The sequence below is a fragment of the Salvia splendens genome, chromosome 3, assembly GCF_004379255.2.
Source record: "Salvia splendens isolate huo1 chromosome 3, SspV2, whole genome shotgun sequence".
Taxonomy (NCBI): domain Eukaryota; kingdom Viridiplantae; phylum Streptophyta; class Magnoliopsida; order Lamiales; family Lamiaceae; genus Salvia; species Salvia splendens.
In genome coordinates, this window is record NC_056034.1 from 8,244,809 (window position 1) to 8,261,346 (window position 16,538).

The following is a 16,538-nucleotide window of genomic DNA, read 5'->3' on the forward strand; positions in this document are numbered from 1 at the left end:
TTGACAAATTAATTATTGTGTTTTCTGTCTCCTTTATTCTTCTATTTGTTTAAGTTACATATTGGGCCCAGTCAGGGATCTAAGGAAGAATCTGGAACAGGCCTCACCCAATTAGCTTTTTACTAATTAAATTGAACCCACAATTTAATATAAGCTTATATTGGAATATTACGAGTAGCCACTACAGATGTAATATTGCACTGCCTTCCAAATCCGAAATTACAAGTATTCCGGGTTTCCTTTAATTGTATTTGATTTATTTCCCGCGCTTAAGATGGAAACATCCATTAATTAATTAATGTCTCCTATAGACATAATTAATTAACATATTTCGAATTCCAAGAGTGGACTTAGCAAAAAACTCTTATTTATTATTCATAGAGTAATCAAACTCCAACTAGCTAGGTTCCGAATAATTAAACCTCGTTTCGAGCTCCTCTTGTGGATGTTATCAAACGAGACTCTCCTCGCGCACGTTTCAACATAATAGCAATCCTAGCACCTCTAGATAATGATCACCACTACCCAATATACCTGGATCGTTGGGTTACGAAAAACCCGTACCTTTGGTAAGTCAAAGTAGTGGATACTCAATATCGTATGCTCAATGCTAACGTACATTGATTAAGAAATTAATTCTCAAGACCTCGTCTTTCAGTAGATAGCATAAAGACTCGTCTTGCTGTTAGATCCATTCAGTGCTATACCACACCAACGTCATCTTATTTCAATAAGGTTTAGAAATAATCGGACTGACATTGCAACCTTTCGCGATAGGTAGTCTAGGCCTATCTAGGTTGTGAAATTCTTATTTTTCTTTGTTTAGAACTGACCGTGTTACCTTAAATTGGACGACGCCCACAACCGGTCTACTAAAACAAAGACTTAGACTTTGTTACGTTTGCTCATACATTTAAATATACAATAAACAACCATTAAATGTAAAACATAACAACATTATGACAAAAATAATCTGTTGCATTTATTGAAAAATAACCATTAGAGTTTTACAGTATCCAATCACTCGAAATGTGATTTCTAGTATACAAAACCCTAACACTCCATCCGTCCCAATAAATATGCAACATTTGGTTTCTGGCATGGAATTTTATGCAGTGTTGTTTTATGAGTTAAGAGCATCCACAATAGTGGACTAACGCCCGCCCTAGCCAGCGGCTCAGGCATGACGTTAGTCCACTATTGGGTTAGGCAAACGGGACGGACGAGAGCCTGACGGATGAGAGGTCGGGCGTGGACTTTAGGCGTTAGCCGATCATTCGTCGATCGCTTGCCGCCTATTGTGCTGCGAGCGATCGGCTAACGCCCTAATTTTTTTTATTTCAAATCTATATATACGACTCGTTGCACTTCATTTCATTCGCACCACTTGTTTTAACGAGTATCTCTTCCTCCTCTCTTATTATCTGTAGATAAAAATGGCTCATGATGGTGATGATGATCCAATGCAGCGAATTGACGACCGAGTTATGGGCCCAGACATCCGCAGAGATAGATCGGTTGGTGCAACAGCACGTGCAGCAACAGATGCAGCCGGTGGCCCCTCGACCCATCCATCATTGACTTACAGTCGCCCAGGACCACGTCGGTGCCCACCAGCGGTTGTTTGACGACTACTTCACTAAGGAGCCACGGTTTAGGGAGTCGTTTTTCCGTCAGCGTTTTAGAATGCACCGACCGCTCTTTCTGCATATCGTGACGACGTTAGAGGCTCGGTACAAGTATTTCCGATTCAGAGAGGATGCGAGCTGTAGACTGGTCTATCGCCGATAAAGAAGTGCACCGCTACAATTAGGCAGTTGGCCTATGGAGGCGTGGCCGACATGTTCGACGAGTAGCTTCACATAGGCAAAACGACTGCCCGTGAGTGTCTAATGAATTTTTGTCGGGGCGTCATCCACATATTCAGGGATACATATCTTCGAAAGCCTACCCCTCACGACGCCAAGGTCTGATGAACTTGCACGGTTTTCCCGGAATGTTGGGCAGCATAGATTGTATGCATTGGAAGTGGAAGAACTGCACCGCCGCTTGGAAAGGGATGTACACGAGCGTCTTCAAAGGCAAGAATCACACGATGATCCTCGAAGTCGTAGCTAACTACAGGCTATGGATTTGACAAGCATATTTTGGGGTTGCTGGGTCGAACAACAACATCAACGTCCTACAGTCGTCACCCTTTTCAATGAGCAGTGCCTTGGCGTGGGTCAGACCACCAGTTTCGTCGCCAACGGCAACCAGCACGATATGAGTTACTATTTGGCTGATGGGATATACCCCAGGTGGCCCGTATTTGTGAAGACGATCAGATGCCAACATATCCTAAGAAAATTTACTTGGCGCAACGACAAAAGGCTGCGCGCAAGGATGTGGAACGGGCATTTGATGTGCTCTAGTCACGATGAGCTGCGGTGAAGGGTCCAACATGCCTGTGGTATGCTGATTGCATTGTTGATGTCATGTACGCATGTATCATCATGCATAACATGATAGTCCAAAATGAAGTTGCAGAACTCACTGATAGGGCCAATGAAGATGGTGTCGGACAAAGCAACTGTGTGGCCACCGCCTCCATACGAATGGGGATACCCCGAGGTGAGGCTGAAAGGGTCCAAGCATTTGCTGATATACGCTTGCAAGAAGCCTATATTCGACTCCAGCATGATATAATTGAAGAGTTATGGGCACGTAGGATTGCACCTTGATATCTTTGTAATTTGTTTGAATGGTTGTTTAATCATTTTTTTATTGTAGTAGACCTTTTTTTGATTGTAATGTGTTTATTATTTTTATTGTATGAAAATTATGTTTGCACTTTTTCGGTAATATGTTCAATTTTAATTTCGTATTTGTCAATTTATTTGTTGGGCTAGGGCGTTGGTTAAGCTATTGCTAGCCTATTGCTAGGCTGAACTATTTACTCTCTCCAGATGTGCAGGTATGACATAAGGGTGTGCATGTCTGGCAGAAACAATTTGATTAAATTGCTCTTCAAGTGATTTAGGCATTTTCGTCTGAAAAGAGACTAATAAAATCGCATTCATGATTCATTAAATGTTAGGGTCATCTGGGAATTTTTTTTTGTTAGGGATCTGTGTTGCTGCAACCTCGAACGGTAGAAACTAATGAGCCAGTTCACTCAATATCATGATAGTATATGAAAAAAATAAGATCCATTCAATTAGGAAATTCTTTTTTTATGGAGTATGATAGAAAAGAAAACATCTATTATTAATGAAGAATGGATCTCGAGAAAGGAGTTTCTAAAATTAAAAAGTTTATACTTTTTAGGGATGAATTAAAGAGGAAAAAGTTTCACTATTCCGAGACGGAGGCAATATAGAAGTAGGGTGGGTTAATTGTTTATTTCGATACAAACCCGTATTACTGCAAAAATACATTTTTAGTTTTACTATGAAATAAGAGAATCTAAAGTGTGTGAAATGGTAGAATTGTGATGTTACGACAAAGAAGATTTATGGGCATAAAATTTCCATCAATTGGCAAGAAGATTGGGGATCAGTAAAAATAGGATCCCCTTGACCTTGACTCGGTCATATACTGTCTATGCATCATACATCATCACATTTACAATTTTACCATATTCCATAATTAATGATTTCCGGCTATTGCCAGTGGTTGCCGTTGTGAATGAGGCGACCGACGCGGCAACCATTCCCCTGCCCAATCTGATACTGATATACGAATTGGTGAGGAATTTTTCCGCTAACTTTCTGTCCCACAATAATAGGATACGCCGGCGGCTTTGACGAGATCCGTTTGAACTGCCGACCGCCGGAGATCGGGCACCTCGGAGGTAAACCTCCGCCGCCGGTGTACATACCGAAGGCAGATTTCGAGTGGCTGCTGAAGGAGGTAGGCGGAGACACCTTTTTGCTGGATTTGGGGGCGGAGAGGAAGGCTCTGATCTTCAAGGACGACGACCGATCGTATTCCTCGATGAGATTGGTTAGATCCTCATCGGAGGTTATCGATATCAAAGCGTCCAGATCATCCGCGGGCAATTGGCACCTCAAACTCACCGATGATCCACACATCTCTCCCATCTTCACCAACAGCTCTATAATTTCATTCATATTAGAATTTTCCCCAAATAAAACCTAAATCTGAAACACTCATGCTAGATGTGCTGTGTAACAAATTTCCGAAAATTCACCAATTATAAGCATTTGAATAAATTGCTCACCGGAAAAAGAAATAGAGCTATGAACAGAGAGGACGCGAGTTTCGCCGCCGTGATAACGGAGTTTCCCGTCGGAGTGACGGGGGAGAATCCGTCCGCCGTAGCTACATAGAAACTTGATGGATTTGGGAGTGAGATTGTGAGAAGGAAGTGAAGATCCAACCATAGTTGTGGTGTTGTGGGGGATTTCTATGGGTATTGTCTGCTTTTTGGTGGTGGAGGTGGTGATGAGAGACAGAATGTTAACAAGAAGAATGAAGGAGTGGCAAAGCCTCTGGAAGCTACCAAATATCGAACACTTATTTATAGAGTTTTCTGGCTCCTATTTTTATACGTATCTTATTGAATATTTTAATTTTCTAATATCTCTAATATGAGTGAGAGTTATAGAATATTTGTAGTATGCTAATGTTTTTATTTTGTTGAATGACAAATATTGATTAAAAGATACTCTCTTTGTCCCTCTGTAGTAGAAATGTTTCTTTTTTGCACGAGATTTAAGAAATTGTGTTAAAAGCGAGTTAAGTGAAATTGTGTTAAAAGCGAATTAAGTGAATGAAGAATAAAGTAAGAAAGGAAAAAAGTAGAAAGATGAAAACAGAATAAAGTAATAAAGAGTAAAATAAGAGAGAAGAAAAATCGGTATTTTTTATTAAAATAGAAAATGACTTAGCTATATTTAGACAGCCAAAAAAAGAATACGACTCAACTATATAAAGACAGATGAAGTACTTATTTAGAGATATTGGAAAATGGAGAACTTTTACGATAGATAATCCTACTACTATTAAGATTTGATGATTATTTTGAAGGACTTTTTTGCATTTTTACTTTTTTAGAATAATTATGAATACAGAATACATACTGTAATGCTCAATATGAAACAGTACTTTATCCAAGAATTTCGGATATGAAAAATGATTCCGCATGGACCACAACACAATGAATATATATAATGACTTAAAAACCTGCTAATTTTGTTTTATTACTATATTTATTTTTAATAATATGCATTTTCTACTTTTGAAAATTGTACACCACCAGTCTTTTCAAACCAATTTATTTACATAAAATCAAGCATAGCATAGCTAATTACAACTATCTAAATTTGAAATTTAGTACAATATCCTACAACAAAATGTGGAGTATGAGAGTATCTAACATTGAAATTTAATACCAATAACCAAAAAGAATATTTACCTAAGAAAACGAAGAAGAGTAAACATAATTTATACTAATAATATACGAGTTATGACACACACCATTTCTGATAAATTTTCAAAGAAGGTCCTAGATGACGAAGACCGAATTGTTTGAAAGGAAAATTTGATGGCCACCAGCAACAACTGTCGTGATAAATTAGATGATTTGCGTTTCTTAGCTTTTTTCTTTTTATTTTTCCTTTAGAAAAATATGAACAAAATTCGAATTCGAAATAACAAATTGTCAAATTGCATGCCATCTTTTTCATTAATTTATTAAACTATTTTTTAATACTATTTGATCACCAATGAGAAATACCCGACTGGATTTTGGAAAATGACGTGCGGATTTAGCACTTTTGTTGGTTGGGGTGGTGGGGTGAAATTACACAAAAACGACTATTTTTAATTAGAATGATTTTAGAAAGAAAATACTAATAATTGAATATGGCGAGATTTTTGTTTACAACGCTGGACATATTCACATTGCATGTGGATCCCAAAAATTATTTCAGTCATTTAAATAAATTTACTTCTTCGAAATCAGAATATCAGTCAATAGTTGAATTTTCTTTGACTAATATTGAAAAGGCTTATTTTTATGAATTAATTGACTACAAGTATACATATTATACTTTCAAATTGTGAATTTTAAGCAACTCTGGTTTTTTATAAAAATACATGAATTTTTTATAAAAAAAAACTTGATTTTTAATATGAGATATTGACCCCTAATATAATAGAACTTTCAAAAAGGTGAATTTTTCCCATAAACTTTCAACTTGGCAAATAATATCACAAATTTTACCTGAGTTTCTTATTTCATACCGGCAAAAAAATTCGGACAGATAATATCGTGATACGAATTTTTTTCATAATTTCTCGACAATAACTTCAAGAGTTTCAAGTTCTTCAATCTTTGAGGATAGTTTTTCTTGAAGCACACCTTCCAAAATTGTTCTTCATTCCATTATTATAGCTAGAATTATTTCGCTAGTGGGAAATAGTGAATGCACGTAAAATTCGTTATATTATTTACCAAGTTGAAAGTACGTGGGGGAAAACCTAATTTTTTGAAAGTTCTATGATATTAGAGGCTAATATGCTGTAATTTTGAATTAATACAAAATTTATAGGCTTATGACTAACTCATGCTATTTTTGCAATTAAAACGTCACCCACAAGTGTACGGGATAAGTAGCACGTGACAAGCTAAAATTATCGATCCACGAAGACTAAAATCCGGTTTGAGTATTATGAAGCAACTTTGAACACTATCTAGACTAATAAAATGAGTTTTTGGTTTTCTTAAACTAAGAACTAAGAACAAGTAAGCAAATAGAGACAATTAACTAAGCAAAACAAATAAACGATGGTTTTCACACAAATTGGGAAATGATAGGGAAATGGATCCGTTAGAATGGATCAAAGCTGTCAACTAAGGGTCATGCTCATCTATTGGGCCTCAAGGGTGGTTAGGAAAGTCGGGAAGGTTGGTTAGACCCCTCTCGGGTGCCTCTAACACGTGGATCAATCTCTAGAGTAGGAGTGTAACACCCCTTACCCGATTAATTCAATAATCGAATAAGTGATGTCACCTTTCAGTACCAATCCCGACTTAATAGAAAATCATTGATTTTTTTTTTTTTATACAGAGAGATTATTTTCCTTTACTTGACAAACGAAAAAAAACTGCTATATATCGTCTGAAATTAGACCATAAACCTGTTTCCGAAAGTCTATATATATATATATATATATATTTATACAACCTGGATAGCGAAGTAAATGAAACGTCCGAACTACAATACACTTTCTAAACATGCCACATCTAGAATATCTGAAAGAATTTTTTTGAACACAAAAAGGCTGGCTAGTGACCCAACTTGAGCAGCTGTACATCGAAAGAATTAATCTGCAGGGGGGAAAAAGAGGAATGGAATGAGCTTCAACAAGCGCAGTAGTATAATCAACAATAGAGCCTAATTTCCGGAGTTAAGTAAACGTTATGCAACCTATGTGTTTTCATTATTATTAATCCAGAAAACACTCCAAAGCCTACCTCATCATATCTATTTACATATGTCTAATATCAGAAACCCCCAACATCATAATCACAAGTTTAGGTCATCATTCCTGGATCTCATGGAATTTACCAGATACATAGTCACATATAAATTCATAAACCAATAAGATAGAACACAAGGTAAAGTGCACATCACCAATTATCGAGTTAACCACAGAATATGTCACAATATTAATTATACACCAACGCGTATACAGATCGCCAACATTCTCATAACCATATACATATCAAAATAACCAACAATAAAAGTCTGACCTTTCCTCTTTTGATTTCTTGGGACTTACTGAAGGCATAATCATATAATCACATAATATACCAATAAACATGATCAATTATCAGTTGCTAGTGTCGAGCAACATCATAACTTCATAGAACGTCAAATCATATCAAACAATACCAGATTCACCCTTTTTGCATCAGAGGATCATTAGCATCAGAATATATCATTTAGCATCACATAATATCGTTTTTCACATAAGAATATAGTTTTCACATATCCAAACACATATAACAAAATCTGCTCTCATGTACCAGATATATCATAACACATAACAATCACCATTGTTCTCACATATCATAACACATATAGCCCCATTAAGTGCTTAGTGACAAACTAGGGTACGCGGACCAGATCAGAAACAGAATCAGATACAGACGCGGCCATGGTCCTCGAGAGGACGCCGCCCAGACCACCCATTAGGGTGCAGACAGATAATCAGATCACCCATTAGGGTGCATATCAGACAGATCAGATAGGGGCCCATCAGATAACAGACGATCCTCGCTTCGGTTATCCAGAAGACGAGAGATTACAGATAATGCAGCGCTGCTGTCCTATGGCATGCCAATTGTACCCACAGAACACACTCAAGCACGGGGCGTAAACACAGTCAAATATACTCATTTTCATATCAATACTTATTTTCAATAATTACTAACATAACACATCAGTATATTCTTTCCATACCTAATGTAGAATACACTACCTCGAGTCCAAGGAGCCTTGACATCGAAATCCTTGGTTCATGTTCCTCCTTGCACGTGTTACACAAAGGGGAGACAATTCCAACTCACAGCTGCCGGAAAACGGGGACGGTGGTGGTGGAAAATCCGTCGGACATCCGCTGCAGAGAGAGAGATGTACGTGTTTTGGTGTGTAGGGAGGTGAGATGTGACGAGGCAGAGAGGGAGACACGGAGGGTTGCCACGCTGAACGGAAGGCGATGGTTGCCGGAGGTGCGGCAGCGCTCCCCGGAGGAATGTGTGCGTGTGTGTCCATGGTGAAATAGAGGTGTAGAAATGTGATGGAGGGATAGAGGACTCCCGTAAGTTCCAGAAGGGAGAAATAGGTATAAAAATCTCATTCAATTTTCCAATTTCTTTAAATCACTCTTTTTTTTCTATTCTTTCTCTATACTTCTAATAATAAACACCACAAACAAATAATTCACATTGTAAGAACTATCTACACACTTCTGGAATTAATTTTTTTACCAACCCAACATACTAAGTTATAGTACTAATTAAGACCTATAAATTAATTTATTTACGACCTCCAACGCATTTGAACTAATTTAAATTTTCAAAATTTTCGGGCCGTTACAACTCTCCCCCCTTAGGAAATTTCGTCCTCGAAATTGATACCTGAATCGAAGAGACAAAATATTTTTTTCATATCATATTCTTTCAAGGAAATTTTATATCCAATTCATGCAAAAGTTAGTCCTAGCCAAGCCCACCACACTAAAGACAAAAAGAACAATTGGCATTGATATGATTTTTTTTCCCTCAAATCTCATCAACATCAGATAGCAGAATCCCAAATGATCACATAAGCATGTAGTGAAGTTTCTGTAAGCCAATCACTATCTCAGTAGTTCAAAGATTTTAAATCATAGTAACCAAACCAACTTGAATTCAAGAGTTTTAAATCTTCAGTTTGTCACAAGTCACAATCTCTCACCAACAATTAGTTTTGCAAGATAATCTCAGATCCAATCATCGTAGGCTCAAGGATTAATATCAGTGAGCACAAATTATAGGTTTATCGCAACTCAGATTCGAATGAACCTCAAGAACTTTCATAACATAACAAGTGTAGGAAAATCTTAAGTCAGTTCCATTTCCGATCGAACAATTCGTACTCAAAAAAAAAAGGAAAGAGAACTTTATATAAAGTAAATGATTGATTCGAAGATAACACGTGATATAAGTTTGGGGAGAGGAATCGGTATGATTGTCAATGAGATTGGATTGTTCAATGACAGAGAAATGCAAACCGTACTTCACCAAAAGCAATGTTTGTAATATAAGAGCCATAAGACATCCTGTTCAAATGCAGACATAGAGACACTATTCACCAGAGAGAGAGTGTTTAGAAAATACCTCGATATCTCGAGTGGATTATTCAGAAAGGATCATAAGAAACTTACCAACAAGACAATCAATTTATCTTTGATAGAAGTTCTGGTAGCAGAAACTAACATCAGATGGTCAAAAATATCACCAACTCCAATAGGCAAGGGTACAGAACAGTATCGAATTATAGAAGGTTACACGTTACGGAAGAAATATGTATGGAGACACATATTGCCTTCTAGTAAGCCAAAACAGAAGATCCTGGACAAGGTGATCCAAACTCAGATACAAAGGAATCCATTAAGGCATGACTTTCTAGTGCAGATGTACGAGAAATATTAGATGACAGGAGACAGAGATTGACACAGAGATTGGTTAATACGGTTCACATGATTTAGGAAATTATTGAGGCAAAAATGGATCATTAACTTATTGGATGCATCAAGTGAATAATAAGTGGTTAAACTTGATCTTCAAAAGAAAATTCAGAGATTGACCATCTCAGATGTTCAACGAATATGATATCACAAAAAGATATTTCGGATCAAGACATGAAGATACCAATTGGAAGAGTTGATCCACAAATTCCATGGAATGGAAAATCAACATGAAACAACTATGACGAGAAAATAGATGATCTCTTTAATACATTGTAGTAGAGTGACTGATCAAAAGATTTCATCAAATAATTACCGAACAGGCTTGGAAAAGGTAACCGATGGTAAGGATGAATTGACAATAAGTCCAATGAAATGACTTCAAAGTTAAAACCCATCGGTTTGTCGAAGAAGGACGCTACTGAGATTCGAGTTACATGGAGTGGCTAGTTCCACTTAACTACTTTCTCAGTCACATGGAAACTTTGCTCAGATATTTATTACCTCCCAGAACAATTTAAGCATCTGTAGGACATAAGCGAATGGTCAATAATCTGAAAGTCAAAAAGCATGATTGAAGTGGTAAAAATTTCAACAGAACAGAGACTGATTGGCATATTCTCTGAGCCACATCTGGTCTTAAGTTAACAAACATCATGGTTAAGGTTCAATAGGAACATACGAATCATATCGTGGCTGGCTCCATATGTTTCGAAGATAGTTCAAAGAAAAACAACTCATAGAGATGATGATTGAAGCAGAGTCGTTGGAGATAATGGTAAAACATCAACTCAAATCTCAAGTTGCAGAAAGGTCTCGAGATAGAAGACAATTTAAACAATAGGGCTAAAGAAGGAATCAGTGTAATTTCGGCAGGAAAGAACGTCAATAATTTATATCGAATGGGTCAATCAAAGATACTATGGTTAATGTGTCATCTCTTAAAAACAGCTATCGAAGAGGTTTTGTCAAAATGAAAGACATAAGCTTGAATAACTTCTTCAACAAAAATTTAGTGACAAAAGCACACAAGTAAAGGATTATTGTCATTAGAGACAATAAATCACAAAGGACAGAAGGTTCAACCAAAAGTATCCCAAGTTTCAAGGGTAAGAATCATGTTTCACATAAACTGCAAGTGGCTCCAGACTCGGTATAGAAAATAATGACACAGTGGTGGTAGATAAGTAAACACTTAATGTTTAGATGACCCGGAAGGATGCAATTATTAGGAATTAATCAAAGAAGATAATTCTCCAAGGTAACAATACTAGCAGGAAAAATCACTTCCTTCAATTATCTTATAGGGTCAACAAAAAAGCAAACACGTTGGAGGGTCCCAAACAACAATTCTCAAAGGAAGAGATCACGAAGGATAACTCTCATTTGGCATATTCATATTACTACACCGTATCAGTTAAAGGAGCTTTAAAGCCTAGTTTTGATGGATGATCAGATCAGTGGGCAACCAGAGTGGACTTTTTCGTGGTGTTGTTGAGAAAGTTCTACTCAGAAAGCGAGGGCAAGCCAAACTTGAGGAAGACATAAAGCAAGAACACGACGACGCCTAGCATCGTATATAATATAAGTTGAAGAGCCCATTTAAAGAGCAACAGATGCAAGCTTTTTTTTTCAATAGCCGGCCAAATGACTATACGATATCGGTCTACTCAACCTCAATTCACCATTTCGAACCTAATACAGAAGGGTTTTCAATATCACTCAGAAACTAAAAGTTGTCAAGTCTTGAAGCCAGAAAAACATGTACACATCAGGCCACTAGCAATGACAAATCAAAATCCTATGTGGCATGTTTCTAGACACATCTAAACACGTCTCAAGCCTAGGACCGCCTAAACCTGAGCTCTGATACCAAAACATGTAACACCCCTTACCCGATTAATTCAATAATCGAATAAGTGATGTCACCTTTCAGTACCAATCCCGACTTAATAGAAAATCATTGATTCTTTTTTTTTTTATACAGAGAGATTATTTTCCTTTACTTGACAAACGAAAAAAAACTGCTATATATCGTCTGAAATTAGACCATAAACCTGTTTCCGAAAGTCTATATATATATATATATATTTATACAACCTGGATAGCGAAGTAAATGAAACGTCCGAACTACAATACACTTTCTAAACATGCCACATCTAGAATATCTGAAAGAATTTTTTTTGAACACAAAAAGGCTGGCTAGTGACCCAACTTGAGCAGCTGTACATCGAAAGAATTAATCTGCAGGGGGGAAAAAGAGGAATGGAATGAGCTTCAACAAGCGCAGTAGTATAATCAACAATAGAGCCTAATTTCCGGAGTTAAGTAAACGTTATGCAACCTATGTGTTTTCATTATTATTAATCCAGAAAACACTCCAAAGCCTACCTCATCATATCTATTTACATATGTCTAATATCAGAAACCCCCAACATCATAATCACAAGTTTAGGTCATCATTCCTGGATCTCATGGAATTTACCAGATACATAGTCACATATAAATTCATAAACCAATAAGATAGAACACAAGGTAAAGTGCACATCACCAATTATCGAGTTAACCACAGAATATGTCACAATATTAATTATACACCAACGCGTATACAGATCGCCAACATTCTCATAACCATATACATATCAAAATAACCAACAATAAAAGTCTGACCTTTCCTCTTTTGATTTCTTGGGACTTACTGAAGGCATAATCATATAATCACATAATATACCAATAAATATGATCAATTATCAGTTGCTAGTGTCGAGCAACATCATAACTTCATAGAACGTCAAATCATATCAAACAATACCAGATTCACCCTTTTTGCATCAGAGGATCATTAGCATCAGAATATATCATTTAGCATCACATAATATCGTTTTTCACATAAGAATATAGTTTTCACATATCCAAACACATATAACAAAATCTGCTCTCATGTACCAGATATATCATAACACATAACAATCACCATTGTTCTCACATATCATAACACATATAGCCCCATTAAGTGCTTAGTGACAAACTAGGGTACGCGGACCAGATCAGAAACAGAATCAGATACAGACGCGGCCATGGTCCTCGAGAGGACGCCGCCCAGACCACCCATTAGGGTGCAGACAGATAATCAGATCACCCATTAGGGTGCATATCAGACAGATCAGATAGGGGCCCATCAGATAACAGACGATCCTCGCTTCGGTTATCCAGAAGACGAGAGATTACAGATAATGCAGCGCTGCTGTCCTATGGCATGCCAATTGTACCCACAGAACACACTCAAGCACGGGGCGTAAACACAGTCAAATATACTCATTTTCATATCAATACTTATTTTCAATAATTACTAACATAACACATCAGTATATTCTTTCCATACCTAATGTAGAATACACTACCTCGAGTCCAAGGAGCCTTGACATCGAAATCCTTGGTTCATGTTCCTCCTTGCACGTGTTACACAAAGGGGAGACAATTCCAACTCACAGCTGCCGGAAAACGGGGACGGTGGTGGTGGAAAATCCGTCGGACATCCGCTGCAGAGAGAGAGATGTACGTGTTTTGGTGTGTAGGGAGGTGAGATGTGACGAGGCAGAGAGGGAGACACGGAGGGTTGCCACGCTGAACGGAAGGCGATGGTTGCCGGAGGTGCGGCAGCGCTCCCCGGAGGAATGTGTGCGTGTGTGTCCATGGTGAAATAGAGGTGTAGAAATGTGATGGAGGGATAGAGGACTCCCGTAAGTTCCAGAAGGGAGAAATAGGTATAAAAATCTCATTCAATTTTCCAATTTCTTTAAATCACTCTTTTTTTTCTATTCTTTCTCTATACTTCTAATAATAAACACCACAAACAAATAATTCACATTGTAAGAACTATCTACACACTTCTGGAATTAATTTTTTTACCAACCCAACATACTAAGTTATAGTACTAATTAAGACCTATAAATTAATTTATTTACGACCTCCAACGCATTTGAACTAATTTAAATTTTCAAAATTTTCGGGCCGTTACAAGGAGTCTCCTCCATACAATTCGAGATTGACTCCCTAAAACAACGGACCCAAGCACTCTCTCTAGCTCATGCATCTCTCGATCACATGTAATGCACGGAGTTGTTGATTACACATCTATCCTAATCATTCATTTCTCAATGACAACAATTAGGCAAAAATGATGTATCTAATTGGTAGCTAACCAATTAGATATTAAAAGCTCAAGAATCAACAAAACCAACAAAATGAGATAGATAAGCATTCAACCATAGATTAAATCCATACAATCTAAGCGTGCACAAACCGAACCGGCCCGACGGTTAACCGCCGGTTCATGAACCGGGACCGGGACCAGAACCGGCGGTTTGAACCGTCCGGCGGGTTGCCGGTTCCAACGGGCCGGTTCAGGGTCGAAGTAATGTTGAACCGTGAACCGGCGGTTCGCCGATTTGAACCGCCGGTTCAACCGAATTTTTAAAAAAAGATTATTTATAAAAATTGATTTTTGTATTTAAAAACAATTTTTACAAATAAATGAATACAAGAAATTCATACTAGCCCATATATATTTGATGGGCTTGTGAATTTATGAAACAATTCTTGGTTGTTTCTCTTTTATAGAGACATCCTTGAATGTTTTATGTTTCATTTTCGATGTGGGACAAAGTCATTCTTGGTTGTTTCTCTTTTATAGAGACATCCTTGAATGTTTTATGTTTCACTTTCGATGTGGGACAAAATCATTCTTGGTTGTTTCTCTTTTATAGAGACATCCTTGAATGTTTTATGTTTCACTTTCGATGTGGGACACAATATGTTGAAGTATTTTCTTTAATAACTACATGTTTAGAGCATCCATTGATCTTTTTCCAATGTGAGATACAAAACTTTCTTTTGACTTCTACTTTTCTTCATCTTTTGTATGATATATATAAACAAAATTATTATTCAAATATATTCTTGATTGATAAAAACAAAGAATTATTGAGAAATATGATTTGTATATAGAAAATATTTATTTGTATAATAATTATTGTTAGGTTTATACTCGGAGTGAAAAATGTGTGAGGTTAGGGTTCGAAAATGTGTGTGAGGTTAGGGTTCGAAAATGTGTGAGAACCCTTTTATACTCGCAGTGAAAATGGGCAAAAATGGGCATCTAGCGTCATCGCCCGGCCGGGCGATTTGTAAGTGGGAAAATGCACGGCCGGGCGTTTTGGAAGAACCGCGACATTATCTTCAAACGCCCGACCGGGCATTTTGTCGGATGAAAAATGCCCGGCCGGGCAAACTTTCTGGAATCCTAGGCTGAACGCCAGACCGGGCATCTTGTATCTGGAAAACGCTCGGCCAGGCGAACTCTCTGGAATCAGCTCGTTCGCTCCGTTTTACCCGTTTTAGACCTATTTTTGCATCAAGACTCCGACAAACTCGTTAACTCTAAAAATAGCAAATAAGTGGATGAAACCTAGACTTTATACCTCAAAATATTCAACAACATGTGTTAATCACCCACCTGAACATCCTAAACTATGAGTTTGTCAACTCCCCCAAACTTAAACACTGGTTTATCCTCGAACAAGAAGATAGAAGCAAGAATCACAAACTCATGTAAGGATGTTGGAGTGTCATCATTGCCTCAGTAGAAATGAAATAAAGAACAAGTATCAATGGCCTTGTAAACATGTAAAATATATTATAAAATATAGCTTCAAGTTACTATCATGTAATCAACCTTGCCAATTTGCCCTCACAAGGAGAAAATGCAACGTGCATTTTAGAAATTTCACTCACTCTCAAAGTGTATAAGCTCATGACATAACTCTCAAATCATCAAGTCATGCATAGGTTACCATAAGCTTGCTCGAAATCTACACTCTCATCTACTACGGTGTGACTAAAGATCTAAGGTCCGAAAGGTCTTTTCTATAGGTTGTAATGTAGGCTCTTTGGATAGGTGAGGTAATTTTTTGGATAAAGTGACTGTAATCCCCAAGATATAACTTATTCATCTTTACCAACTTTCTTCCCCAATCTTAGCTACCTTTAGGCTTTGCCTAGACTCTACTCACCTATCAACATTCCACTTTTGTTCTTCACCTCTTTTTCAACCTTCAAGATACCCCTTTTCACCAAATACCAATTATTGACTCTTTTCATTTTCATTTTCCTTTTCTTCTCTTTTTTTCTTCTTCTGTTTCTCAATGCTTTGCATGGTATTATCACTATTTTTTTCTTTGTTTTTCTTTTCTACCTCAACAAGCTTATTTTTCATTTGTTAACACTACTTCCAA

The 16,538-nt window shown here is 37.2% G+C and overlaps 1 protein-coding gene across 1 annotated transcript; it reads right to left on the reverse strand.

Moving 5' to 3' along the window:
• Positions 1-3,493: 3,493 nt before the first annotated feature.
• Positions 3,494-4,508, reverse strand: LOC121793449. The gene is made up of 2 exons (XM_042191454.1): positions 4,226-4,508; positions 3,494-4,099 (listed from the first exon to the last, which is right to left on the reverse strand). The coding sequence occupies exons 1-2, from the start codon at positions 4,386-4,388 to the stop codon at positions 3,645-3,647; spliced, it is 618 nt and encodes a 205-aa protein (XP_042047388.1). The 5' UTR covers positions 4,389-4,508; the 3' UTR covers positions 3,494-3,644.
• Between the last annotated feature and the right edge of the window lie 12,030 nt (positions 4,509-16,538).